Here is a 26,164-nt window from a genome sequence, read left to right on the forward strand (position 1 = left end):
CTGCAGCAGGGGGGGGGGCAGCAGCACAGTCCCTGCAGCAGGGGGGGGGACAGCAAGCACAGTCCCTGCAGCAGGGGGGGGGGGGCAGCACAGTCCCTGCAGCAGGGGTGGGGGGGGGCAGCAGCACAGTCCCTGCAGCAGGGGTGGGGGCAGCAGCACAGTCCCTGCAGCAGGGGGGGGGGCAGCAGCACAGTCCCTGCAGCAGGGGGGGCAGCAGCACAGTCCCTGCAGCAGGGGTGGGGGGGGTTAGCAGCACAGTCCCTGCAGCAGGGGGGTAGCAGCACAGTCATGCAGCACTGGGTCAACATCCTCCACACACCAGGTTGCAAGCTGTGGGAGTTGATAAAACCATAGTCATGCAAATGTGTGGATTCTGTTTTCTTGCTATTATATGAATTCCCTTGGATGTGTCTGTGCTGTGGGGTTGGGGGTCACACTGGGCTCCGCCCCTTCTGATTCCACCAAGTAGAACTATGTAAGAAGTTTTATGTTAGTTTTCATTGCTGAGGAGGACACCGACTCGCCTTCCCAATAACAAATCCCAAGTATGCGGTTTTGCTGTGCGGTTTCTTCTGTGATGCACAGGGGGTTTTCCCTCTTCCTCCTGCTTGTGATCCTATAGATGCAGTGCCACAGTGTTACTACTGCTCCTTCCCTCTTCCCACATCGCACACTCCCTACAAATGCTGTTTCCATTTCCTAAGTCCACAATACTGCATCCTGGAGCAGCTCTAAGCATCACTGCCAAACCACAAAGGCTCCTCTTATCCACTCAGACTCTGCCACCCTACAAAATAGGGGAATATTTTATCATGTAATCCGTTACTGAAGCTCATACCAGCCCCGTCTTTACCATAACTGGCAGCACTTAAGCCGGAATCGCTTTAGAGAATTTAACTGTTTAACTCTCTCATGAAAACTAGATGTATGACAACGAACATGAAACATCAACTTACCCTCGCCCTCCCCGGTTACAGAATGGTTCAGTCCGCAAGGTGTGCACGCGTTGGCGTGGAGATGGATGCCGGGTGCAACCTACCCCTGTGCAGTCCCGTTAGCCTAGGGATCTGATTGGACGGCTTCCAAATCGCGGACGTTTGATTGGCTGGAGCAGGCTAGTGTTTGGAATGGTCCCGTATCAGGCTTGGTTGCTCTACAGCGTTGATGCTCCGTAGAGGAGACAGAGAAGCTGGGAGAGACAGAGGGAGAACAGAGAGACAGCCTGAGGCTGAGGTTGGAAGGGCAATCTCCTGGATAAGGAGTGAGGAGAGAAGAGCTCAGGGCGGGTCACTACCACAAGCTACCTTTGTGGGAATAAAGAGACAGCTGCCAATGAGTGAAGAGACAATGCAAAGGAGAATAGACAGTCGCTGCTGATAGGAATAGAGAGACGCCGGGCATTGTGACTGAGACACCTGTGGAATGAGTGCAGAGTAATCATGTGAGCAGCGTGAAGGACACCCCGCCAGTGAGTGACCATCCCCGGGAGAGCTCGGTGAGAGAAGGGGGAGGGGTGGTGACCTCAGCCCGGGCCTGCTGGATGCATCACATGAGGGACAGTCTCTGCATGAGACAGCCGGGGAGGCCGGGGAAGCATGTGAGCGCCGGGATCACAAGGCTCTTCATGTAGTCCTATTGCAGTGCATGTGTGTGTGCATAGCCTGGTAGTGGGAGGTGTGAGCCCCTGCATGCAGCCTGCAAGGTGGAGGAGGAGGAGGAGAGCTGCACCTCACTGGACGATCTGCCATACACTCATCACTGGCTGCATGGTATTTGTCTGCCCATTCTGGTAGATGGGGAGATTTATTTTTAAGTAACAAGCAGTGTTTTACAAGGTGACAGCAAAATGTCACAGCCATGTTTCATTGTATCTAGCACTGCTATGTGGAATGTGCCTGTAAAACTGCAACTCTCATCATGTACTGACAGTGAGAAGTTATCAGGGCATGATGTGAGCTGTAGTTTAGATATGCTAGGGAGCCAATGGTTGGGGAAACATTGCCGTCAATGAACTCTGTTCACAATCCAGCCAGGAAACTTTTCCTAACAATGGATTACTGTACGTCTGGTTGTGATGGTGCATTAGTATATAGCATATGTTACAGAGGTCCCTGGCATGCTGGATGAGCCCTCCGTGCCTTAGAAACCAAGTAATATTGATTTGAAGGTTAGTGCCTAGCAGGACCCAGCAAGGTCTTGATAGTTTATGCTTGCCAGAACTCTCTCATGTTCTGCTAGATTGAATGGTTTTGTTTACGCGATGCTGCCCAGTAATGTTAGTCACCCGCCGCCTGTAGAGATCAGTGCAATAGTGTCATGTGCCACAGATAGTGATTTATGTTGTGTGCTTATTCTGTTGTTTTCTGCATAGCATAAACATTTGTGTTCAAGTGATACATGTTGTTCTATAACCAGGGTCACTGAAAATAGGGATTCAATATCTAATGTACCTTTAAATCAGTGTTCCTCGGCTAGTGGCTTGCAGAACTACAACTCCCACATTGCCTTGGCAGCCTTTAGCTGTCAGCATGATGGAAGTAGTAGTTATTTTGCTTGAAGAACACTGCTTTAAACTGACAACCCCAGACTCGTCATATCACAGCTTTGTTTTATGTTGTGCCTATGTTTGTTTCTTTTTTTTTTTTTTTCCTGCAAGTAAAGATTTATATAAAAGAGATACACGTTCTTCTTTAGCAATAAATCGTCATGCCACCTGACTGTGTTTCTCCACTACGTTGACAGACAACCCCCTTTGGCTTGATGTGCTCTTGAAGTGTGTGAGGGAGGCCAGCCCGCGGCCCCACCGCTGCGCCTGGTGATGGTGCCGGCAGGATGCCTTGGTTGCCAGTGAAGAAGATCCGTAGGCAATTTAAGCTGCTGCTCTTGTTGGTGCTACTAACCTCCGCTGTCTGGGTCACCTACTTACACATCAGTCTTTCAAGGCAGGGCAAAGGTCTGCGGCTGCCCTTCGTCTACAGTCGAGGTAATGTTCTTTGAATATTCTTGTGTCCGTCTCACAGATACCGCACCTGTCATCTCTTTCTGCAGGGTGTTTATACATCACCACACATTGCCATAGCAATGTCCTTCTTTACCTTTCTGCTAAGCCGGATTATAACTTCGAGCTACTCACATACTGTATTTTGCAACAGAGGGGCAGGTACTTGACAGACGTGCATGTAGATGTAACTGAGTGGAATTCGATACTTTAACTCTTAAATTACTTTATATACTATGAAATTCTATTTAGTGCTGTCATGCTTAGCGATTATATGGAGACGATTTCAGTGATCCCTTTGCATAGCAGGCAGCTGTGTCTTGAAAGAATCTTCTGTCAGAAAATGATAGAGTGGGATAGTGGTTCCTTTTAGCAGAGGTCTTGTTGATGGGAGGGGCCCTGTAATTAGGGTCTCAGTGGCTTGTTATTACATTAACTCTCAGGATTCACTTGGCTAGCCCCTTCTCTCCCCTCCCTTAGCTGTTGCTGTGACTCAAGCATGGTTCTTCCAGCTGGCAGGGAAAAGCAGCAGGGAGGAGGTGAAGCTGTGGGATCCCCTTACTAACAGTGGGGTTTGTGTGTCCAGAAGAGACCCGCAGCGCTGTGCACATCCCTGGCTGATGGGTGTTTTATAGCACTGTGATACTGTCATAATGTATGGTCATAGGTGAAGCTGTTGATGATGATGATTTTGTAGATCTCATTAGTCACTGGAGATCTGATCCATCTGACCTGTACGCTGTGCTCACATGTTCTGGATACCAGCTCTTATATATCTCCCATTATGACCCTGTGTAGCTTTGTTTTAAACACTGATGCCCCAGCGTACCCTCGTGTGAAATCTATTTTGTAGCCAACCATTTCTATGTATCTTTGTTTCTACCATTAGTTGTATTCTGCCATACTAATGCCCATACAGGTTTTCACTCATTTTTACAAAACCTCTGAATGGAGCAGAAATCCCCTTAGTTATGCACCAAGACACTCTAAGTCAGAGATGGGGAACCTTCGGCCCTCCAGCTGTTGCAAAACTACAACTCCCATCATGCCTGGACAGCCAAAGCTTCATCCCTGCTCTAAGAAGAAATATATAAGATTGTTGGCAGAAAAAGACGACTGGGTCCATCTAGTCTGCCCTTTTAGTATTTCCCTTATTATTATCTTAGGATAGGTATATATTTATCCCATAATCCCAGGCAGGTTTACATTCTGTTATTGTAGGTTTATCACCTCTGCTGGAAGTTTATTCTACGTATCTACTACTCTTTCAGTAAAGTAATATTTTCTGATCTTTCCCCCAACTAACCTCTCACTGTGTCCCTTTGTTCTTGAGTTAATTTTTTTTATTATTATTTACACTTCCCTCCTGAACGTTATTTAGTCTAGTAACATATTTAAAGGTTTCGATCATGTCACCCCTTTCCCTGGTTTCTTCCAGACTATAAAGATTCAAATCCTTAAGTCTTTCCAGATATGGTTTATGCCTGACATCCTCCACCATATCTGTAGCCTGTGTTTGGACCTGTTCTATTTTATCACTATCCTTTTTTAGGTGAGGTCTCTAGAACTGGACACAGTATTCCAGATGTGGTGTCACTAGAGCTCTATACTGCGGAATCACAATCTCCTTCTTCCTACTGGTTATACCTCTAGCTATACAGCCCAGCATATACCCCAGTATTAATCTTCATGAACTGGCAAGGTCAGGATGAAAGGGCCTGCTCATGTAGGGGGTTGCTGCAGACTTTGTGGTCAGATAAAACAGAAGTGAAATAGTTTAGAGTAAATGTGTGATTGTCATCAGCCTTCTCTATCCATGACTGCAGACCATAGGGGCTCCCAGGTTAACTCCTTAAGGCCTCCTTCAGGCTTGTAAAAAAAGAAAAGCCATAAACTACATGTTTTCTCAGGGTGGCTTTGGCTTTTTAATTCAGACAGGGTTTTTTTGTGTCCTTTTTCATACCCTATAGAATAAAAAATGCAAGAAGAAAAATGCAATATCCAGAGCATGCTGCCTAAAAAAATTAAAAATTATATGTTTAAAGGGAACCTGTCATAATTTTCATGCATCCTGGGCCACAAAGCTATCTTGGTGGGGTTTTTTTCCACCCAGCCCTAACTGCTTGATCTCTCCATGTGTCAAAACAGGGAGAGATCTATCAGTCAGGGTAGGAGAAGTCATTGGGGACTGCCTCAGTGACTAGTGATTCAGGCTGCTTAAAAAGTGATGACCGGTTCCTTTTAACTATTGGCTTTCAGTTAACATCTGGTCACAGCATTTTTTTTTTTTTGCAAAAGACAAAGAAACCTGGGGAACAAATAACATGAAAATACTGTGTGAAACAAAACCACTCTTAGGTTAGGTTTTTACCGAATATTTGCATGTTTGCGCTATGCCCTATATATATAAATATATGGTGCATGTATTCATAGACTGCCATTACACTACGCAGACCAGAATGGCATTGTTTTGGCTCCTGCTTGCATGGTTTCCATTGAGGTTTATGTTTATATGTGCTATGTTTTTATTTTTATTTTTATGTGGGAGTCTGTTTAAAGAGCATGTATCATCAGTTACATTCGATTTAAGTTTTGTATATGAATAAAATGGCGCCAGTGTGGGCAAGCTGGTGCCGCGGTCCTTTTTTTGAACGTCAGCCCAGTTCCCGGGCACGGTGCCGGTCTATTACCGAGCACTGGCCTGGGCTGAAGCAGTGGAGTTGGGCCGGCCCACCCCCAGTGGGAGGAAACTTCCGTCCCTCTGTGATGCGGATCCAATAGAATCAATGGAACGACGTCATAGAGGGGTGGGGGTTTCCTCCCACTGGGGGCAGCTGGCCCGCATCCAGCACTTCAGCCCAGGCCGGTGCTCTGTAAAAGGCCAGCGCCATTATATTCCTATGCAGCACTTAAAGTGAATGTAACTGGTGGTACCTTTTGCTTTAAGAATGAAGAAGATATGCAAAGTAGGCAGTTTCACACATACTAAAAACATTGCAGTTTTTCATTCACTTTGAGCCAAAGCTGGAAGTGTATTCTAAAGGAATGATAAATATAAAGGACGGCCTTATACTTCTCCCTCCTGCTGCTGCTGTCTTTGGCCCAAAAGAATGCATTAAAAACTACACAGGCATTATTTCCAACAAACGCATCTTTCCCTGATGAATACTGCACAACACAGTGTAAAAAAACATAACCAGAACAAGTTTATTTATTTTTGCTAAAAATTAAAGGGGTTCTTCCAAAAACAGCGCCACCCTTTTGTTGTGGTATTACAACTCTGCTGCATTCACTTCAATGGAACTGAGCTGCAGTACCATGTACACACTGAGTACAAAAGTGGTGCTGTTTCTGGTAGAAAGCAGCTATGTTTTCCTGATCCTGGTTAATCCTTCTAAATGTTTAAATACAAATTCTCATCGGAGCCTGTGCATTTGTTTTCAACCCAGGACATTGTGGTCAAGTTTCTATGTCATGTAACTTCATGGCATCAGGAGGACACCATGTCCTTTGGTAGCCAGTGTTTACATTGGCCGCAACCGGTGAACAGCAGCCATGGAGAACAGAATTGGAACTTGGCGGTATCACAGGAACACTGAATGTTTTTATTGAAAATATGGTGAATATTTTAAACCCAAGACATTGCGTACAAAAAGTCAAGTAAAACAAGACCAGCTCTGTACAGAAGCAGCGTGTTTTACACAGATTTGCTGTCTTGCAGCTCTGCTAGAAGGATGTGGGTTACCGTCGGGACAGGTTATACTTAGCGGTGTTACGTTTGCACTTACTTAGCAAGAAGTGACACGTTATGCTTTGAAACAAATTAGAATGTAGGTCTCCCTAGTTATGTATAGTCCACCAGAAGTGGAAGATGTACTGCCTTTTGATCTGTATATTGAGTTCTGGGAGTTCCTTAGTCACTAGTTCCTTCTATGCTGGAAGTGATTGGTTTCACGGTTCCTGGTTTAGGTTTCCAAACTGGGACTAGAGGGGTTTACGATGAAAGACTTCCATTCAGAGCAGTCTCTATTTAGTCTGGGCACGCTCTCAGTCTCTCGGAGTGCCAGGAAGAGACCGCCTATGTGTTTAGGATGCTTCATTAACTCTCTGTGCTCAAGAGCTGAACTACCTTCTTTTTAAGGCATTGTGTTTGAGTGGTGTAGCGGGTACTAAGATCCAAGCCAGTGGATTTATAAGCCAGTCCTAAAACCTACATGTACCCTATAAATACTCTTTACATCATGTGAGACAGTATGGCTTCTGAATTATTCACAACTGCGCAACTTTTTTTAGTTTTGAGTCATTTGGATATTTAATGGGTCTTCTTGCTCAATAGCATTAGGTCAGAGCTTTAATTTCCTAATATAGACAAGTCACCATTACCACACTGAGGGCAAGTGTGCATAGAATATGTGAATACTGAACCAGTGCATTGCGTATGGACTAATAAAGTTACAGTGGTTCCTTGGTTTAAGAGTAACTTGGTTTAAGAGTAACTTGGTTTAAGAGCTCACAGATTTTCCAAAATTGTGACTTGGTTTAAGAGCATTGCTTTGGTTTAAGAGCTCCCTGTACTGGGTGGGAGTGGGAGTAGGGGAGGGGCATGGTCTGCATAACGGTGTCTACAGCTCTGTACTCTGACTCAGGAAGTCTCTCTCACCTTCCAAATAATAGCAGATCCACCTCAGGCTGGGGCTTACATCAGGGTACAGGACTGTGGAGGTAATCTCTCCACAGCTGTAACCTCTATCTCCCCGGACAGAGAGTGCTGCATGTATGTGCTCACATCTGTCCTGCTCATTCCTTCATGCTCCCTGCAGTCTCTGTCCGCCCTTGTGTTTCCCATCCTCTCCATTACTGTACTGTAACTTATAATATCACATATTCAGCTGTTTCTCATTGTTTGTTTCATTAGTTTTACATGTTATTCAGAATAATAAATATTTTTGGGGTGTGGAACCAATTGTCTGCATTTCTATGATTTCTTATGGGAAAACCTGCTTTGGTTTAAGAGTGGATTTGGATTACAAGCACGGTCCTGGAACGAATTATGCTCGTAATCCAAGGCACCACTGTATTAATAACTGTGTTCACGTGTTCAGGTTTTTAATGGCAATTGTTGGATAGAAATCCAGAAACAATTAGAAATGGAGAAAAAGGAAAGGCTGAGACTTCTCCTCTTTTTTGATCCATTAAAAACTGCAGCTGGTGAACACAACCTCTATGGAGGTACATTCACATGCACAGTGTCCTCAGCTGCATTTTTGTCTTTTGTTATCAGCTTGAAGCCCAAAAACATGGTGCGAACATTACACGTGAATGTACCCTGAAGGTGGTGAAAGTCTGCAACAAACAGAGAAAAAAAAACCATGTGAATAAGATTGTAAGCGTAAAAACACGTGGTTTGGTTGTATTGTGTCGTGGTGTGGTTGCGTCACAATTGTACATATCCAGTAAATCCTTTGGAAATGCTGCTGGTAACCTGGGATTTTTATACTTTCCACTTTTAGTATTTAAAGGGGAACTCTGGATAAGAAAAACTTGTTTTCTATTAAAAGTACATTCAAAGTTATATAGATGTGTCTATACAATGTATTACTGTATCTGTGCGGTTCTGCCATACTGGTAGCTAATAGAAATCCAGGAAGTTAAAAAAAAATGGCCTCTGTGCCACCTTAGGAGACAAAAATTCCATGCCTCTGTCTCACATTGTGTGTGTTTGCTGAGCACAGGCTGATGATGCAAACAGGGGGCAGGGCACGATGTCATAGGAGGCTTGGCTGGATCCCCCAGTCCCCTGAGTGATTCACCATCTCTGAATGGCCAAAAGCAGGTGCAGCACTAATTTTACTGATTGTTATTGGTGGAGGACTGTGATGATCAGCTGAGGGAAAACATTACATTCTGGGAACTGCTCAACCAGAAAAGACAGAAACCCAATACAGAACAACCCCCCCCCCCCCCCCCAAACAAATGGATTTTTGGTAGTTTCAAAACTGGGATAGACAGGTAAGTAATGCTATATGCTTCTATGGAAGTTTAATTTAATTTAATTTTTTTTTGCAGAAATCAATAGTACAGGCGATTTAAAGAAATCTGTATTCAAAAAGCCTTTCCCCAGGTCCCCCCTCCCTCCTCTCTCTCATCTACTGCTCATTATCAGGAAATCTTGACTGGTTTACATTAGTCGGGCCCTGTCTGTTCTATGGGAGGAGGGAGATTAGTCGGCAGCAGAGAAAAAAGGATTACACAGCAGGAGCTGTGTGAAAGTTTGTATTCAAAGGTCAGTGCTGACCTCAGAGGGGAGAGCCTGGTGATGTAGCTGTAAATTAACTCTTTGTTGTCCTGTTTTGGTGCCTCATCTCCCTCCACCCCTCTCCTCTCCATAGAGAACAATGAAGACAGGGGGAGAGCTTCAAACTGCTTTTTCATGATAAAAATGCATTTTGCGGCTAATAAACCTAATTACAAAGTTTCTTAAAATCGCCTGTTCTATTGATTTCTGCACAAAAATGTAAACAACAGTGACACTTTAAATTGCGAAAAAGCATACAAGTATGGAAAAAATGGTTTGCAGCAGTTCAGAAGTACAGTGCTTACTACATACAGCCAGCTATTCTCTTAGTATCGTAATCCGTCGTTTTCTGTACGCAAATCTGCATGGAAAATCAGCAGCCTTTCTGCTTTGTGTGCAGTGAACCTGTTCAAAACACGTATGGATGGGTTTTGTAAAATCTCATCCACATTTCTGGTACTGTATCCCCTGCGGATTTTACCTGTACATATAAAAGCTTCTCTACATGTGAAGATGCTCTTGGTCCTAGTTGCTTAGCAATAAAAGACCAGAATGGCAGCGCACAGCAGTGGCCAGTCATGTATGAGTATTTTATTTAGGCCATTTTCACATAAGAGTATTGAATGCACATTTTTATCTTTGTATGATGGATGCAAGAGCTGTCTATTTGTATCAGACTAACCATGCAGTCATTTTCTTTTATATCATAGATGGAGAAAAACTTGAAGGAACTGATCCTGCCCGAAAGACGGGGAAAGTTCAGGCCTCTCCCCCTCACTCACAAGCAGGGGACTCGAGCGAGGAACTCCCTACGGTAACAAATAGCGGGTTGGTTACGTAAGGGGGAATACCTCTTGAGTGAGGAAGCTGTGTTACTATGCACCTGATTCCTACAGATAGACGCCCTTGGATGGAAGAGAAGCCACCGACTGCACCCTAGCCTAGAACTGGGGAACCTTACTGACACCCCTCTGCCCTGGGATGAGAAGGTAAGCATTTTTGTGTTATAACTGATCCTGTCAACCGTTCTTTATAGTATTAGCATCATAAGATAAAGCTGCAGTCTCTATGGGGCCTAGTGTATGTAAGAAAAACTCTGTCAAATTGTTTTAGTTGAATCTGTTTCAGCGATGATGGTGTTGCTTAGATTTCCCAAGCTTCTTCTAAAGACCCTTAGGGGCCTATTCGGCCGATTATCGCTCGGTGGGATAGAGAAAATGATCAGCCGATGGTGTCATCGGCTGATCGTTTATTTAGGCCCAAACCTAAAATCATCGGTCACCCACCGCGCATCGCTACATGGAATAGCAGCACACATTACCTAGCAGGGCTTCTCCTCCGCTCCGTATTCATCCCGGTCCCGCGCGCAGCAGCAGCTTCGGTGCCGCCTGACTGAGCTGTGAGGCGGCTCAGCCAATCACAGGCCGGCACCGCTGCTCAGACTGCTTCGGAGTTGATGCTGCAAGCGGGAGCGGGCTATAGACAGAGGGGAGGAGAAGCCCTGCTAGGTAATGTATGCTGCAAGGGCTGCAACAACATTGGTAACGATGTCCCGATCATCGGACCGTGGAATAGGCCCAATAAATGAGCGTCGATCTAGCAGATCGGCGCTCGTTTACATTATTGATCGGCCCGTGGAATAGGGCCCTTATACTTGGGCCGATAATTGCTAACAAGCATTAACAATCAGCTTTTGTTAAAGTTCCAGAGATCAGCCAACGAGTGACTATTTGATCTATTGTGCGGCTGATAACAATGCATAGTACAATTGGGTTCCAACTGTTGTTGCACCAATCAAAAGACCAGGGAAGTGCCATGCCATTTTGTTTCCTGTTTGCTTCATACATCCTTTCCTGGTCAGCTGCATGGTAATCCATTGACTATTCTGGGCTAAGTAGTCAAGTGGGCAGTCCTACTAGCATTTTCATTGTAACAGGTTTACTCTAAGGGGTAGATTTATCAAAGGGTGTAAAATTTAGACTGGTGCAAACTGCCGATAGCAACCAATCACAGCTCAGCTTCCAGCTCTGGTAAAAGGAAAGCTGAGCTGTGATTGGTTGCTGTGGCCAGTTTGCACCAGTCTAAATTTTACACCCTTTGATAAATCTACCCCTAAGTGTCTGTCGCTGCTTAGTACGCCTAGTAAAGGTTGTATTTCTCTCTTTATTGATATTATTGCCAGAGTGGTCTCATGGGCTCCTAATCTTTACCGCTTCACCTTGCACATTATATGCATTTTATATAATGTTATTGCCTTTACATAAGTAGATATCATAAACCTCAAAGGGGTATTCCAGCAAAAATATTTTTCTTTCAAATCATCTGGTTTCAGAAAGTTATATAGATTTGTAATTTACTTCTATTTAAAAATTTCAAGTCTTCCAGTACTTATCAGCTGGCTGAGACAGGAACTGTCCAGAGTAAGAGAGGTTTTCTATGGGGCTGTGCTACTGCTCTGGATGGGTCCTGTCTCGGAGAGAGATGGCAGCCAGGGCCATATTTACCACTAGGCACCCGTGGTCCGGTGCCTAGGGCAGCACTTTACAGGGGGCAGCACCAGGGAGCAGGGGGGCAGCACCAGGGAGCAGGGGGAAGAAAATAACTTTTTTAGTTTTAATTTTTTTTTTAGTCTCCCTTTTTGACTTGCCAGTAAATCTGTTGGGGGGGGATTGGGCATAGGCATGATTACAGAGTAGAGTGAGGAGGACTGGTATGATGGTGTTATCCAGTCGCAGTATGGCGGTACTGGTCAGGTCTGGTGTGGCACTGTTATCCAGTCGCAGTATGGCGGTATTAGTCAGGTCTGGTGTTAAATGTGATGCGTGGAGCTTTTACCGACAAATCTACCAATCCTGTGGTGGGGTGTCTTAAAGTCTAGTGCCTAGAGCAGCAGCTGCTAATACGGCCCTGATGTCAGCAGAGAGCACTGTGTCAGACTAAAAAGAAAAGACCACCTCCTGCAGGACATACAGCAGCTGATAAGTATGGGAAGACTTGAGATTTTTAAATAGAAATAAATTACAAATCTATATAACTTTCTGAAACCAGTTGATTTGAGAGAAAAACGATTTTGCTGGAGTACCCCCTTAAATAATAGGGAATTGTCCACAATCTGATGTAGATTCATGGCCTAATGGAATCCCTTTTTCCTAAAGTACAAGGGCAAAGTAAATCTCCATGTGTTTGAGGACTGGTGTGGTGGATCAGTGCTGCACCTGAAGAGTAATCTACATTTCCCTCTGTATCCCCATGTAAGTATTCACTTTTTCACCAAAGTTTGCTTTTTTCTGACTCTTTCGATTCTCTCCTCACTTGCTGTTTTTTTTTTCTTTCTTCTTCATCATCCTTCTATAGACCCGCACTACAGTCACTAAACTAGCTGTGTCACCCAAGTGGAAGAATTACGGACTAAGGATATTTGGATACATACACCCGTACAAGGATGGTGAGTGGGACGTGTGAAATATTTCCCAAACCCTTGTACTAACGTCACCTTTTTGTAGACGCGTCATTCTCCTGTGTTCCATGTGATAGAACATTAACTGCTTCTGTTTTTAATGCGTAAAACTGTATTAGGGTATATTCACACGAACAGGCTCGCAGCGAGATTCGGGCCTGGCAGGTCCTGGCAGTTCCCATACACTACATACTTGCTGCGGTCTAAACGACCGCAGCGAGTATGTAATTCTGCCGCCCTTAACCCCTTCTGCTCCCGCCTGGCTCCCCCGCTGTAAGCATACTTTACCTGTCCTTGTTGCACGGGTCCGGCGTCCTGCTCTCCCGTCCGGCCAATCAGTGGCTGCAGCTGGGCAACACACTAATTGGCCGGACGGGAGAGCAGGACGCCGGACCCGTGCAGCGAGGACAGGTAAAGTATGCTTACAGCGGGGGAGCCGGCCGGGAGCAGAAGGGGTTAAGGGCGGCAGAATTACATACTTGCTGCGGTCTAAACGACCGCAGCGAGTATGTAGTGTATGGGAACTGCCAGGACCTGCCGGGCTCGCAGCGAGAATCTCGCTGCGAGCCCGTTCATGTGAATATACCCTTAGTGTGGGTAGGAATCATATTCTGTTTTAATAAGTGACCCCGTAGTAGTATCATATTGACCTTGATATGGTTTGGTGTTTGGATGTACATCATTCTACCCAGTGGTAGTGCTGTGCAGCAGAATCCTGGGGGATGAAGCTGTTGACCTGATACTGGTCATGTGTGTCATCCATGGACTTTACAAAAGTCATTGAAAAACTTTGCCTGTAGTGCAACATTCAGGTACTGAAGCTTTAGAGGATGTTCGTCTGTTTTCCTAACGCTGTTTCTATATATTCTCTCTTGTTCTTGTCCTCTGCAGGGGACTTTCAGTTTGCTGTGGCCTCAGAAGATAACTCTGAGTTTTGGCTGGGCACAGAGGAAAGCCCATCCAGTGCCCAATTGATCGCTTATGTAGGAAGGGTAAGTGCAAGGATTCTCTGCTATCAGACACACTGAGAGTTGCAATATTTCTCTAACATCTTTCATATGAGCTATTGAAATACAAGCCTCCTTAGTGAAGAGTATTCTGTATGTGGCCAGAGAGAATGGCTGCTTCTTTATCCTTGATCTTTCACCTGTCTCTCTCTATCAATGCTACATTTCTTGTAGGCTTGCAATGTAAGCAATGGCACTTGATCTGAAAGTAATGGAAAACTGATACAATGAGCCACATTTATTACTATATGTACCCAAGTTGTCATTTAATCCATAGTATGAACTAATCTCGCCTGGCGTGTTAGGACCTGAGGGGGTGGTACATGACAGAGGTTATCCTTGAGTCATGCACCACCCCCACATTGACTGCGCTCAGCTTACAGTATATAAGTATGTGTTGCTTCAAAGGGAATCTTTCAGACTTTTGCAGACCGTTGAAATAGATCTGACCCTAAAATCATTGTTAATCGTTTGATAATTATTCGCTGTAATTCCACATCTGAGGCTGTAGTTCACTAATTGTTTTATCGTTCGTTCTTTTGCTGGGGTCAGATGGAGTAAACGATCGTAGTAACGATTGTCACTAACAAGATTTTCTGTGGTGAACAATTTCAGGTTAAAGGGGTAGTGCGGCGCTAAACAATTATTCACTAAATAACACACATTACAAAGTTTTACAACTTTACAACCATGTTATGTTAGTGAATCGCCCGCTTCCCTGTGTTTCCCCCCACCCACACCAGACTCGGAAGTGTAGTGTTCTATACATACCTGCCTCTAGCCGACCCCCGTCCGCCATCTTGTGCCATGATGTCATCTTCGGACGGACGGCCGAACCGCTCCGACCGTCCCTAGTGCCGGCCGCCCTCTGCCGCATCATCAGCTACTCAGTCGCGATTGGCTGAGCATAACTGTGTCAATGGAGTCGGCGGAAAGGCGAGCAGGACATACTGCGGAATTCCGCTGAGTTTATCCGTGAGAATTCCTCAGTATGAACCCACCCTAAGTCACTGAGGTCTTGCGTTTTTTTTGTTTTTGCCTTTCTGTGGTGCAACACACTGAGTATTAAAGATATGTTACAAACCTGTGCCTGGTCACACCCAGCTTTGGTCATTTTAGGGTCCATTTCACTCGTGTGTATTACTGTCATAATTCTTTATCTTTTATGGTTGCAAGTCCAAGCCTTTAGTCTAATGATCCATGTGACACTGGGCATACAATGTTGGCAAGTAGCCGATATATCCACAGCATGATCGACCAGCAATTGTTTTTTATGAGGTTTACATGTGTCTACAAATTTCACATATAAACAAGATCATTTGTCTGTCCTCGGGAATCCTAACATGACTCTTTCTCGCATACCTTAGGTCGGCTCCGAATGGACAGCTCCAGGGGAATTTACAAAGTTTAGCTCTCAAGTTTCTAAGCCTTTCAGGTAAGTTACAATCTCATGTCCGTTCACGTTGTTCCAGCTCTAAACAGAGTTATATTAGTGATAATGTCTATCGTATTTGATATTGTAAACCTATATTTAATCCATATTCTAACATGTTATTGTCTAAAAAACCATGGGAAAAAAACATGGAAAGATATGGGCAATATCTCTTCAAAGCAAATGTACCAACATTACATCAATAGGCTGGCACAGGGATGCCGCCGGTGTTGCGGACCTTTTTTTGAACCGCAGCATGTTCCAGTGCACCGCAACGGTCTATTCCCAGTCACTGGCTGAATACCCACAGTACCCGTTTAAAGGGGAACTATCAGCAGGTTAGACAAATGTAACCTGCTGATAGCCCCCTATAGTGCAGGTGACACCTAGGATATAGGTATGTCTCTTCCCTTCATTCTTTGTGCCGTTCCCGTGCACTTAGTTTCTTACAACTCGGTCCAGTAAGACCGGTAGTAGTACTGTCCAGTGCTCCTAATGGTGCCCGAGTACTCCAAATAATCTTACTGGATCGAGAAGTGAAGAACTAAATGCACGGGGACTGCGCCAAGGATGAAGGTAAAAGACATACCTCCTTCCTCTGTGTCTCCTGCGCGTCTCCTGCGCAATGGGGAGCTATCATCAGGTTAAATTCATCTAACCTGCTCATAGTTCCCCTTTAATTAGCAACTGAGGGCCCAAAATGTATATTTGCCATAAATGTCAACCTCTTTAAAGGTGCTGTCTGTTCAGACTTTTGGATATAATCGAAAGAGGGATCATACAGTAGGCAATGGAGGAGATTTATAAAACTGGTGTAAAGTAGAATGGTCTTAGTTGCCCCTAGCAACCAATCAGATATCACCTTTCATTTTAAAAAGAGTCTGTGAGGAATGAAAAGTGGAATCCGATCGGTTGCTAGGGGCAACTAAGACAATTCTACTTTACACCAGTTTGATAAATCTCCCCCAGTGTGTTTTAAAAAGGTTTTTCCATGTCAACTAATATAGTTAATCTTCTAGGACTTTGTCAGTGTAAATATTTTCGCAAATACATTTAGCAAAGTGCCTTTTTTTCTTGATCTGCTGCTTTCTGTCACTCTGCTCTAAAAGCAGTGACGGAAGCCCCGCCTAGCTGACACTGTCCACCGATTAAATGAAGCGAGTGTAAGGGCCTTATTACATGGCACAATTATTGTGTGAAAAATAGTTATATTGCTCGAATTTAAACCATAATCGCTCTTTGTAATTGCAGGCAACGATCGAAAAATCGTTCGTATGTCGTTGATCGTTGATTTAGATCTGAACATAAAACTACAGTTAATCGTTCGTTGTAATTCGACATTCGTTAGCTCAAGTTTGTTCACTGAACCCAGAGTGGAGCGTCACGGAGCGTCAGTCAGTAAAGCCCCTATTCCACGGGTCGTTTAGAGCAGCAAACGAGCGCTCTCAGCGCTCGTTTGCTCCTCGTTCCCCGCTCGCTGCCGCCGCCATTCGTCGCGGCAGCAGCAAGCGGGTGAGTGCGGGAGGGGCGGCGGGGGGGCTGCCCGGGTGATCGCTGATCGTCCGGGCAGCCCATAGGATACAGCAGCGTCTGCTGCCGATGCTCCTATTCAACGGAGCGCCGGCAGCAGATCGCTGCTATATCAGTCGCTTAAAAAACAAGCAAAAAACAATGTCGGCTGATCGTTGCACTCTATTCCACGGGACGATTATCGTCCGTATACGGACGATAATCGTTCTGTGGCATAGGGCCTTTAAAAGGCAGCAGGCTGATAAGTAGATTGTAGAGATAACAAAGCGCTTTGTTAGTACTGTAAATTTGCTCATCTCTAGGTGAGACTGTTAAGTGTTTCTGTTGGTATCTGTATTGTAGTTTTTCTTTTTTGTATTGTTATAACTATTGTTTCTAAATAGGCAACACATAAATGAGTATATCTCCTGACATTTATAAAAAAAAACTGTGAATTTATTGCTGATGAGATATATTATAAAAACGGTTGCATTTTATTTATTCAGTTTTACAGTAGGCAAAAGCGTGTATGTTCTCCATGTTTACCCAGCTAAGTGTAAGTCTCTAATGCTGTGTGATGGGATAATACCATTCAGTCCTATCAGCCGCCACCGTCTAGGTTTCCTCTTCACTTCTCTTTTCCCAGATATTTTGTTGCTGCTTTTCCCTAGTCAGGCGCTCCTCGAGCAGCAGGACTCGTTCCGCTAAGGCATTGTTTTCCTTCATAATGTCGGAGATGTGAATAGCATGCTGGCTGAATGACAATTCCACTTCATTGAGCAGCGATTCTGCCTCCTGAATACGTGGGGAGAACCCTTCAAGTTTCTCGTCTAGCTTTGTCAGGGCCTCCCCTAGAGCATAGAGACGATCCTCTAATGGATGCCATCGTTCTCTAACACCCTCCGGGGTTATAGAATCAACGTTCACGTAGTCTGCTGACATTGCAGCAAGGGACATAGAGTCCATGCTCCATGTCTCCAAGTCGATGGGCTCAGTTGGCATCATCCCTATGCTATTTGGAAAAGGGTTTATATCTATTGTGCCAGGGGACACCATGGGGATTACACTGATGCCGACTGTGCCCAGTGTTAGAGAAGCAACATTCACTGCCCCCATCTCTAAGCATTTGTCTGGCAGTGAAGCCGTATGCCAGTCTGCACCTGTGATACTAAAGTTTAGAGAAGGAAATGCTGTGGATCCTGCACCAAAATCATTCAGTGTCTGTGAGTTGCTGCTTACCGAAGAGACCTGTATCCTGTCCATGGGCACCAGACCAAAATCAGTCCCTGTATCATTTGTTTCCATGAACTCAATGTCAGAAGAAAAAGAATCACATGGCAGGAGGTATTTTCCATCACTGTCCAGCTCAGGCTCGATCACCTCTGCATCTAATATGAAGGAGCCGCTGTCAGCCAGGCTGAGGTTAGACGCATCCGTAGACGCCGCTCTCATTGTGGATAGATCACTGTAGTTTCTCTTCCTTCTGGTTTTGATGTAGTCTTCCTCTGCATTGCTGTCATATGTCATTTGCTCCCATGATTCTCCACCCTGTGATAGATCACTTAATTCCCCGTCAGTGCTGTCAGTATCTTCATCTCTAGAAGACTCTGGAGATTTTGTGGCTTGATGTAAAAGGTCATAAGGCAGCAGTGTTGCATCAGATACATCCTGCTTCACACCCTCTGTGGTCTTACATGCTTCGTGGTTAACGCTGTCTTTTTGTATAGTGTTGATGTGATCACTCTTCACTGTTGGAGAGTCTATTAGTTCCAGCATCTCACCTTGGTCCACACGTTGGGTATCCTCAGTGACATCTCCCTCTGTGGCGTCTGTCTCTCTCCTTCCACATCCTTTACATAAATCTATTGAGTTGCTGCAAAGGTTCAAGTCCTCCATTGCTTTGTTCTCCCCTGTATATGCAGCGGTGGTCAGGTCATCCGTAATCATGAGTAATGAGACATGAGCCTCTTTGCCAGTTGCCAAGCAGTCTGCACCCTCTGTTACAGCACTGTCCTGCCTGACCCCCCTCCCTGCACTTCTTAATATTCCAATGGCTCACTCAGCCATTGTCCTTGTCCAGGTATTACTTTCCATCAGAAAATCCTCTTAGCCTTATTAATAAGTGAGTCATACAGCCGGTGTCAGAGGGGGACACATAAAAAGCAATAGAGGGAGAACATCCAGGCCTCTCGAAATCATGTATGAGCTGATTATCAACATATGTTTGTTTCCACGTTCGTGATTCCATACAGAATACCAGAACTATTCTTAGCTTTTTTAAGCCGCCTCTTTCATTGGGTTCCAAGTCATTATATTGCGAATTCCATTGTAAAACTTGGTAATGTCTTAACAAGTGGAACTAATGTAGATGGGGGAATGAAGCTAGTGCAAGAAGTGTCTTAAGATTCAAAGGATCGTTTAATGTTTATAAAATAAGAATCAAAGGGGTTGTCTGGGGACAGAGTTTTTTTAATTTTTTAATATCTTGCTGGGGATGCGCTAAACATAGAAAAGGAAAAAAAAAAGTCAAACTCTCCTACCATGATCTGATAGCTTCCGGTTCCTGTGATGTGTCATGCCAGGAGAAGCTGCCTCCCACCCATCACCCCAGGGCCTTGATTATAGCCACTGCATGGGATTGGGGTATGGTGTGTGTGTGTGTGTGTGTGTGTGTATATGTATGTATGTATGTATGTATGTGTGTGTATATATATATTTTTTTTTTTACAAGCATAATCCACTCTTAAACCAAAGCACATTTCCCATAAGAAATAATTGAAATGGAGACAAATTATTTTTTTTTTATTTTGAGTAACATGTAAGACAAATTAAACAAACATTAGGAAACAGCTGAATGTCATATAATAGGTTACTGTACAGTATAGCATTCAGCATGTGGGGTATAATGTATAGTAAGTGCATAAACCTGAAAAAAAACAGCTGCAGTTTGTAGATACAGGATGGAACTGCAGATCCCCATAATGCAATAGCGTAGTACAACAGGCTAGAATAGAGAATCAGAGGTCTGTGTGGTCACATGACTGCAGTGGGGTGTTCAACATGGACTAATCAGGAAGTGAGAATCACAGAACTGGTACATTATAGCAGCAGTGTTTATAGCTGAGTGTAAGTGCAGGCCCTTAATAGCAACAGTGTGTATAGCTGAATGTGAGTGCAGGCACATTATATCAGCAATGGGTATAGCTGGGTGTAAGTGTAGGCACATTATAGCAGGAATGGAGAGGATGGGAAACATTAGGGCTGATAGAGACTGCAGGGAGCATGAAGGAATGAGCAGGACATATGTGGGCCTATACATGCAGCGCTCTCTGTCCGGGGAGAGAGGAGTTACAGCTATGGAGAGATTACCTCCACAGTTCTGTCCCCTGATGCAAGCCCCAGCCGGAAGTGGATCTGCCATGATTTGGAAGGTGAGGGAGACTTACTGGGTCAGAGTACAGGGCTGTGGACCCCGCTATGCAGACCATTCCCCTCCCCCACTCCTCCTCCTACCCAGTACAGGGAGCTCTTAAACCGAAGCAATGCTCTTAAACAGAGTTACAATTTTGAAAAACTGGAAGGTCTTCTTGCAAAACGCTCTCAATCCAAGTTACTCTGAAACCAAGGTACCACTGTATCATTTTTATTTTTTTTGTTTTGTTTTGTTTACTGTGCCCCAAAATCAAATATGACATGCATTCTGTCTCCAGACAACTCCTTTAAGAATAATGTGCTTTGCTTTTTGCAGTTATCAATGTTGTAAAGGGGTCTGGCTGACTCTTGACCTATTTTAAGGCGTAATTTCAGAGCATTTATTTTTCTTAATTTGCGTTATTCATACTACAATACTGTGCAACTGTTTGCAGATACTCTTTGCTTTGGCCCAATGTGGGAGTGGACAGACGGAATTCAATTGTCTATACTAAATTACCACCCCTCCTGAGGGGCTGCTGCATGAGTAGTTAGTCAGACTCAGGGTGTTATTACACAGGCCGATGGGGGGCCTGATGATAACTGTAAACGAGTGCCAATCTGCTAGATAATCATTTAACAAGGACTGCATGGACATCGTTACAGATGTCCTTGCAGCCCTTGCTTAAACTGCATACATTACCTATCTATGGTCCAGGGCTCCTCTTGCGGTCTGCTTTTCCCCGGGTCCCGCGCGCTGCAGCTTCAGAGCGGCCTGTCTTAACTGACAGGCAGCTCAGCCAATCATTGGCTGCGGTGGTCCCGGCCTGTGATTGGCTGAGCTGCCTGTCAGCTAAGACAGGCCGCTCTGAAGCTGCAGCGCGTAGGACCTGGGGAGAAGCAGAGCGCAGAAGGAGCCCTGGACCATGGATAGGTAATGTACTGTATGCACTTTGCATATCGTCAGCCGCTGGCCACGCACCGCTGCACGATGCACGATTGGTGCTCAACAATTATAGGTCCAAACCTATATTAACGATGAGCCGATGATCGTTGTCATCGGCTGATCGTTGTGTTTATTACACAGTACGATAATTGGCCGGATAGGGACGATTTATCGTTCTGTGCAATAGTACCCTCATGCTACAGGCCCATATTGGCATTGCAGTATGTGTGTCAACCAAAGATCGCCTGGTCACACTGATTCATCACAGCTTATAATGAGGTTGAATAGTTGTATGGTTGCAACAACCTGTGGTTTGCATTGTGAACTAATTCACCTTCATAAATTTCCTAAAAAGTCAGTCAATCCCATCAGGATCTTGTGTATGGCATTCTTCAGATCGACAAGAGTCTGGAAATGATTCAGTAGTTTAATTGTTTTGGTATATTATGATATGGAGAAAGGCTCTTTGTAGTAGTAGAAGCAGCAGCAACAACCAGTCACTATGAACAACTGTTGTCTTGTTAGTCGTTGCTTTACATAAACTCCAATCCCACCCGTATCTCTACCACTTCATTCCGTTTATCAGATGGGGTTTTATGATGGAGATGGATTGGTTTAATAATAGGAAGGACTTTGCTGCTTACACTTACTTTCCTGAAAAGGTTGAAGAGTTCATTCACATTTTGACAACTCAATAACTTTTTATAATAAAGAGAATTTGTTGTCTTCATTATATTCTGTCCTGCAAGTGTTTGTGCGTGCTTCAGTAATTGCATCGTAATAAAGATTTATCTGTATTGGCACAGAGGTGCATCCTGAATATATATGGGTATGCTCCGAGCTGCTTCTACCCGTGAGAGAAAATAAAATATTTCCATAGTTTAGGTTAAGGGTACATTTACACATGCAGATTTTCTGCAACTGATTGTGTTTTCATATATGGGTTCAGAATGCCGCCTTAATTTTTTTTAATTCATGGCCGCTTTCTTCCGGAAACAGCGCCTCTACTGTATGGGTATGGTTCTGCAGCTCAGCTCCATTGAAGTGAATGGAGCTGAAACGTATTATCACACACAACCTGGGGAAAGCAGTGGTGCTGTTTTTGAAAGAATGTAGCTTTGTTTTTTTGTTTTTTGTTTTTTTAAATCCTGATAACCCTTTCAATACTCGTATCTCAGGGGCCACAATGAAGTGTGCATAGTACAACCCCCGCCCCCAATTTGTAATGGACTGACTCTTTCTAATGTTCTTGCTGTTGTACATGTGGTTGTGAACTATTTCCAATTAAATGGATAAAGGCTGGTGAGTGCCACAAATTCTTTTTTATGTGTTCTCACCTGATCCTTTCTTTCCCTCAGATTAATGAGTTCTCGGCGGTATTACTTTGAACTTCTTCACAAACAGAATGATCGGGGCTCGGACCATGTAGAAGTAGCTGTAAGTATTGTAATCTACCTCCAAATGTAAGGTTTCATAAATGATAATTCTCTGGTGTAAGAGACAATTCTGTTCAAAGGCGTACAGTATGTCATATGCACAGGAAAAGGATAACCAGCTGATCGGTGGGGGTCAGACTGTATCCTCACTAGTCATGAGAATGCAGATCATTTGATTCCTAGCTAAATGAAGTAGCATACAGTTTCAGCCATGGTTGAAATTTCATGGACGGTGAGCAGAGCAGTGTCTAAGTGTGCGTGCTGCAACTCTATAGACATTTGCGGGAGAGATAACTGATCTCCATTCTCCATGAATGGTGGGGGTCCCAGTGTCCTATAGATGGTCAATAACTTTTAATCTAGGTGTAATTCTGTTAAAGGAGTTATCCAGTGTTAGAAAACATGGCCACTTTCTTCCAGAGACCACACAACTCTTGTCTTCAGTTTGAGTGGGGTTTTGAATGGAGCTTAATTGCAAACCCCACCTAAACCAAGAGTGTTTCTGTCTCTGGAAGTAAGTGGCCATGTGTTTTGACAACCCCTTTCAAACACTATTCCTTGCACCCCTAAACCCACTCAAACCAGAATCGTTCACTTTCTCTTTTCTTCTCTATCTTGCCCAGATGATTTTTTTTCCTGTCTGAGAAACATTCTTCCAGTTCCCTCCTTATCCTTCCCCTCATAAAGTGCCCTATATTGTGTCTGTGGTGTCTCATTCGGTACAGTCTGTAGGAGATATGTGCCCCCATTAGGTAATTTCCCTACCAGGCAGGTCCCCTATTGGCTAGTTTTTCCCCATTTATATAGTTGTCCCCTGTAGGGAGTTTTCCCAATGAAGAAGGTGTTTATGCGCCCTCTGTGTAGTGTAGGACTTGAAGGTTATCCTGGGGCTGTCATAGCTGCCTTGGACGAATCTGGCTGGTATCTACTATAGAAAGCAATGGGATGACACTACATAGTGTACACAGTGTAGTAATGTCAGTGGCAGGAATATTACTCTAAAATTCTGTGTCTGTACTTTTAGTGGCGCCTTTCCCTCCCAGGTATGAAGTTTGAAATTGTGGACTCTCAATACGTGTCTTTATACACTGGTAAGACTGCGCTGGGTACCATCTCATAAGTAACCACTGATAATGCACGTAGGATATTTCTCAGTAACTTGTGTTTCTTCCAGATGAGACATCTTATAAAATGAATGAGATCTCTCACATCCCACGAACACTGTCCAGTGTGATCGACCATCGCTTGACCAGTGAGGAGCCTACTGTTGATATCTTAAGACAAGATCCTCGAGATACTTTTTATATGAGTAAGTGTTGTTGGTTTTGTTTTTTTCTGAAACCTGTTGATTTAAAAAAACCTTTCTGGAGCACCCCTTAAACATCCTGGACCCCAGCATTCCTACATTTGTACTTGTGAATTTCAATTACAAACCTGAATGTGTGAATACTTATAGCTGACCAGGTGCTTATTCCCCTACTAATCAGCCCTTGTAAATAAGCTTTAAAGGGGTTGTCCAGTGAAAACCTCTTTCTTCAAATCAACTGGGGTCAGAAAGTTATACAGATTTGTAAGTTACTTCTATTTTAAGAGTCTCTAGTCGTCAAGTCCTTATCAGCTGCTGTATGTCCTGCAGGGAGTAACATTTTCTTTCCAGTCTAACACAGTGCTCTCTGCTGCCACCTCTGTCCATGTCAGGAACTGTCCAGCACAGGAAAGGTTTTCTATAGGGATTTTCTCCTGCTCTGGAAAGTTTCTGTAACGGACAGAGGTGGCAGCAGAGAGCACTGTGTCAAACTGGAAGGAATACACCCCTTCCAGCAGGACATTCAGCAGCTGACAAGTACTGGAAGACTTAATTTTCGAATCTGTTTAACTTTCTGATAGCAGTTGACTTGAAAACATTTCCGGAGTACCCCCTTAAACCTCCTGGACTCCCATTATTTGGGCAACGAGTCACTCTTTTTATCAATGCAATATTGCAGTGGTATTATAAAAGTAATTGCTTGTTCAAGTTCCTTGCCAGGTTTAAATAAGCAGGAAAAAAGTTTTTGTTTTGTATTAGGAAATGTCTGAAATATTAAAATATAAGCAGTGAACTCCATCAAAGAGGGGAAAAACACTTCATTTGTTTGAAACAAATGGATTAATAAACATTCGTCCCATGTACCCCAAAATGGTACCAATACAAATGACAGCTCTATGGAAAAATAAAATTGCAGGAGTTAAAAGTTGAAGTAAAGCAATTTTTCCTTTTTTTTTGTAGTTATTTATCTATTTTTTTTATCCCTGTTGTCCTCCGAAAAGAGGTTGAAGAAACTCAGTCGCCCGGTCATAGAGGGATAAATGGTGGGCTGCCGTGACTCATGGTCTCCAGCTTTGTCTTTGGTCCCAAGATTTGGTCATCTTTCCCAGAAAACATTAACATTAGTCATTTGCTTCTGTGTGCAAGTCTACACTCATAAACTGAAGTTGTTCCGCTGTTACACACCTTTTTACTAGACGTGACTAGGGCCAAAATCTCTTGCCTAGAAGCACAACTGTGCACCTGGCTTCTGTGCAGATCATAACGCCTAACATCTCTCCTTCGCAGCCCCTATGATTGAACAATCCAGGGTGGAGAATGTGCTGGTCCCCTGTGCATACAACCCCACTTATGTGGTGAAGGATTTTCCCATTGCCCGTTACCAAGGCCTGCAGTTTGTGAGTAGACGCTGCCCACCGCTTAGCACATACCACATGTCTTCCCCTCTTATCACATTCCATTGCTGATTGTTTCCTTTTTTTTTTTAGGTTTACCTCACATTCGTCTACCCAAATGATTTTACACGTCTTACTCACATGGAAACAGAAAACAAATGCTTCTACCGAGAGTCCCCTGTGTACTTGGAGAAGTAAGTTTGTGGCTTGTGCTGACATTTTTTTTCCTCCTTCTGTAAAATGACCATGTCCTGAAGCCACAGGCCCTGCTTCCTTTATATTCCTCTTACTGCTGTCACGCAATTGAAACAGCTTGTGATATTTTGTTTTCCTCCCTAAGGTTTGGATTCTATAAGTATATGAAGATGGATGACGATGATTCTCCCCAAATGCCATTCCTTTTCTTCAATCGACAGCGTATGTACAGGACGTCTTACTGCTACAAATGTACCCGCTTTCTGCTCTTCTCAGGCATAGGAGAATCGCATGACTCATGTGCCCTTTTCTTCTATTTGTTGCCACCGCTGTAACAATCATTTATAGCTGAAGACCGTCAGATTCTGACACTGGGGTTATTGCTATGTATTCAGTGAGTCATTATGTGAAGACATCGGAAGGAATCTATTAAAGAGACAGGACCATAGACTTTATATATCAAAAATTTGACAGCCGGCAGGGGAGAAAATAAGAATCAAGCATTGCTTACCTCTCCCCATGCCTGCAATGCACTGCTTGACTGGCTCCTGGCCCCCCACCAGAAGACTTTTTCCCCTGAGTTGATATGACTTCATGACCCTGGGGGGGAAGGGGGGGGGGATCCCTGTCCCAACCCCAGCTGATAGATTTCATGCTCAGCCAATCATTGACTGCAGCGGTGTCCCGCCCCAGTCACCGACTGGCTGAGCGGACAGTCCATCAGCTGGGTCGTTACTTCAGGACATCCCGGAGCCCAGTGGGGGTCCTAAAGTGGCGA

The 26,164-nt window shown here is 44.2% G+C and overlaps 1 protein-coding gene across 5 annotated transcripts in view; it reads left to right on the plus strand.

Moving 5' to 3' along the window:
• Positions 1–1,151: 1,151 nt before the first annotated feature.
• B4GALNT4 (beta-1,4-N-acetyl-galactosaminyltransferase 4) overlaps positions 1,152–26,164 on the plus strand; it is a 53,443-nt gene continuing 28,430 nt past the window's right edge. For 3 of the 5 annotated variants that reach the window (XR_011362558.1, XM_069965641.1, XM_069965644.1), the window contains exons 1-14: positions 1,152–1,495; positions 2,743–2,983; positions 10,004–10,107; positions 10,190–10,282; positions 12,449–12,544; positions 12,648–12,738; positions 13,642–13,742; positions 15,125–15,192; positions 22,414–22,492; positions 23,516–23,582; positions 23,666–23,800; positions 25,085–25,194; positions 25,285–25,385; positions 25,532–25,608. Coding sequence is in view for 4 of the 5 variants with exons in the window: in XM_069965641.1 (XP_069821742.1) it covers positions 2,833–2,983; positions 10,004–10,107; positions 10,190–10,282; positions 12,449–12,544; positions 12,648–12,738; positions 13,642–13,742; positions 15,125–15,192; positions 22,414–22,492; positions 23,516–23,582; positions 23,666–23,800; positions 25,085–25,194; positions 25,285–25,385; positions 25,532–25,608 (1,273 nt within the window). In the remaining variant the exon portion in view is untranslated. Of the gene's footprint in view, positions 1,496–1,741; positions 1,770–2,742; positions 2,984–10,003; positions 10,108–10,189; positions 10,283–12,448; positions 12,545–12,647; positions 12,739–13,641; positions 13,743–15,124; positions 15,193–22,413; positions 22,493–23,515; positions 23,583–23,665; positions 23,801–25,084; positions 25,195–25,284; positions 25,386–25,531; positions 25,609–26,164 lie in introns of those variants that run through there. The other 2 variants (XM_069965642.1, XM_069965643.1) reach the window with 2 other exon arrangements.

The sequence above is a fragment of the Dendropsophus ebraccatus genome, chromosome 4 (genome assembly GCF_027789765.1).
Source record: "Dendropsophus ebraccatus isolate aDenEbr1 chromosome 4, aDenEbr1.pat, whole genome shotgun sequence".
NCBI classification, from domain to species: domain Eukaryota; kingdom Metazoa; phylum Chordata; class Amphibia; order Anura; family Hylidae; genus Dendropsophus; species Dendropsophus ebraccatus.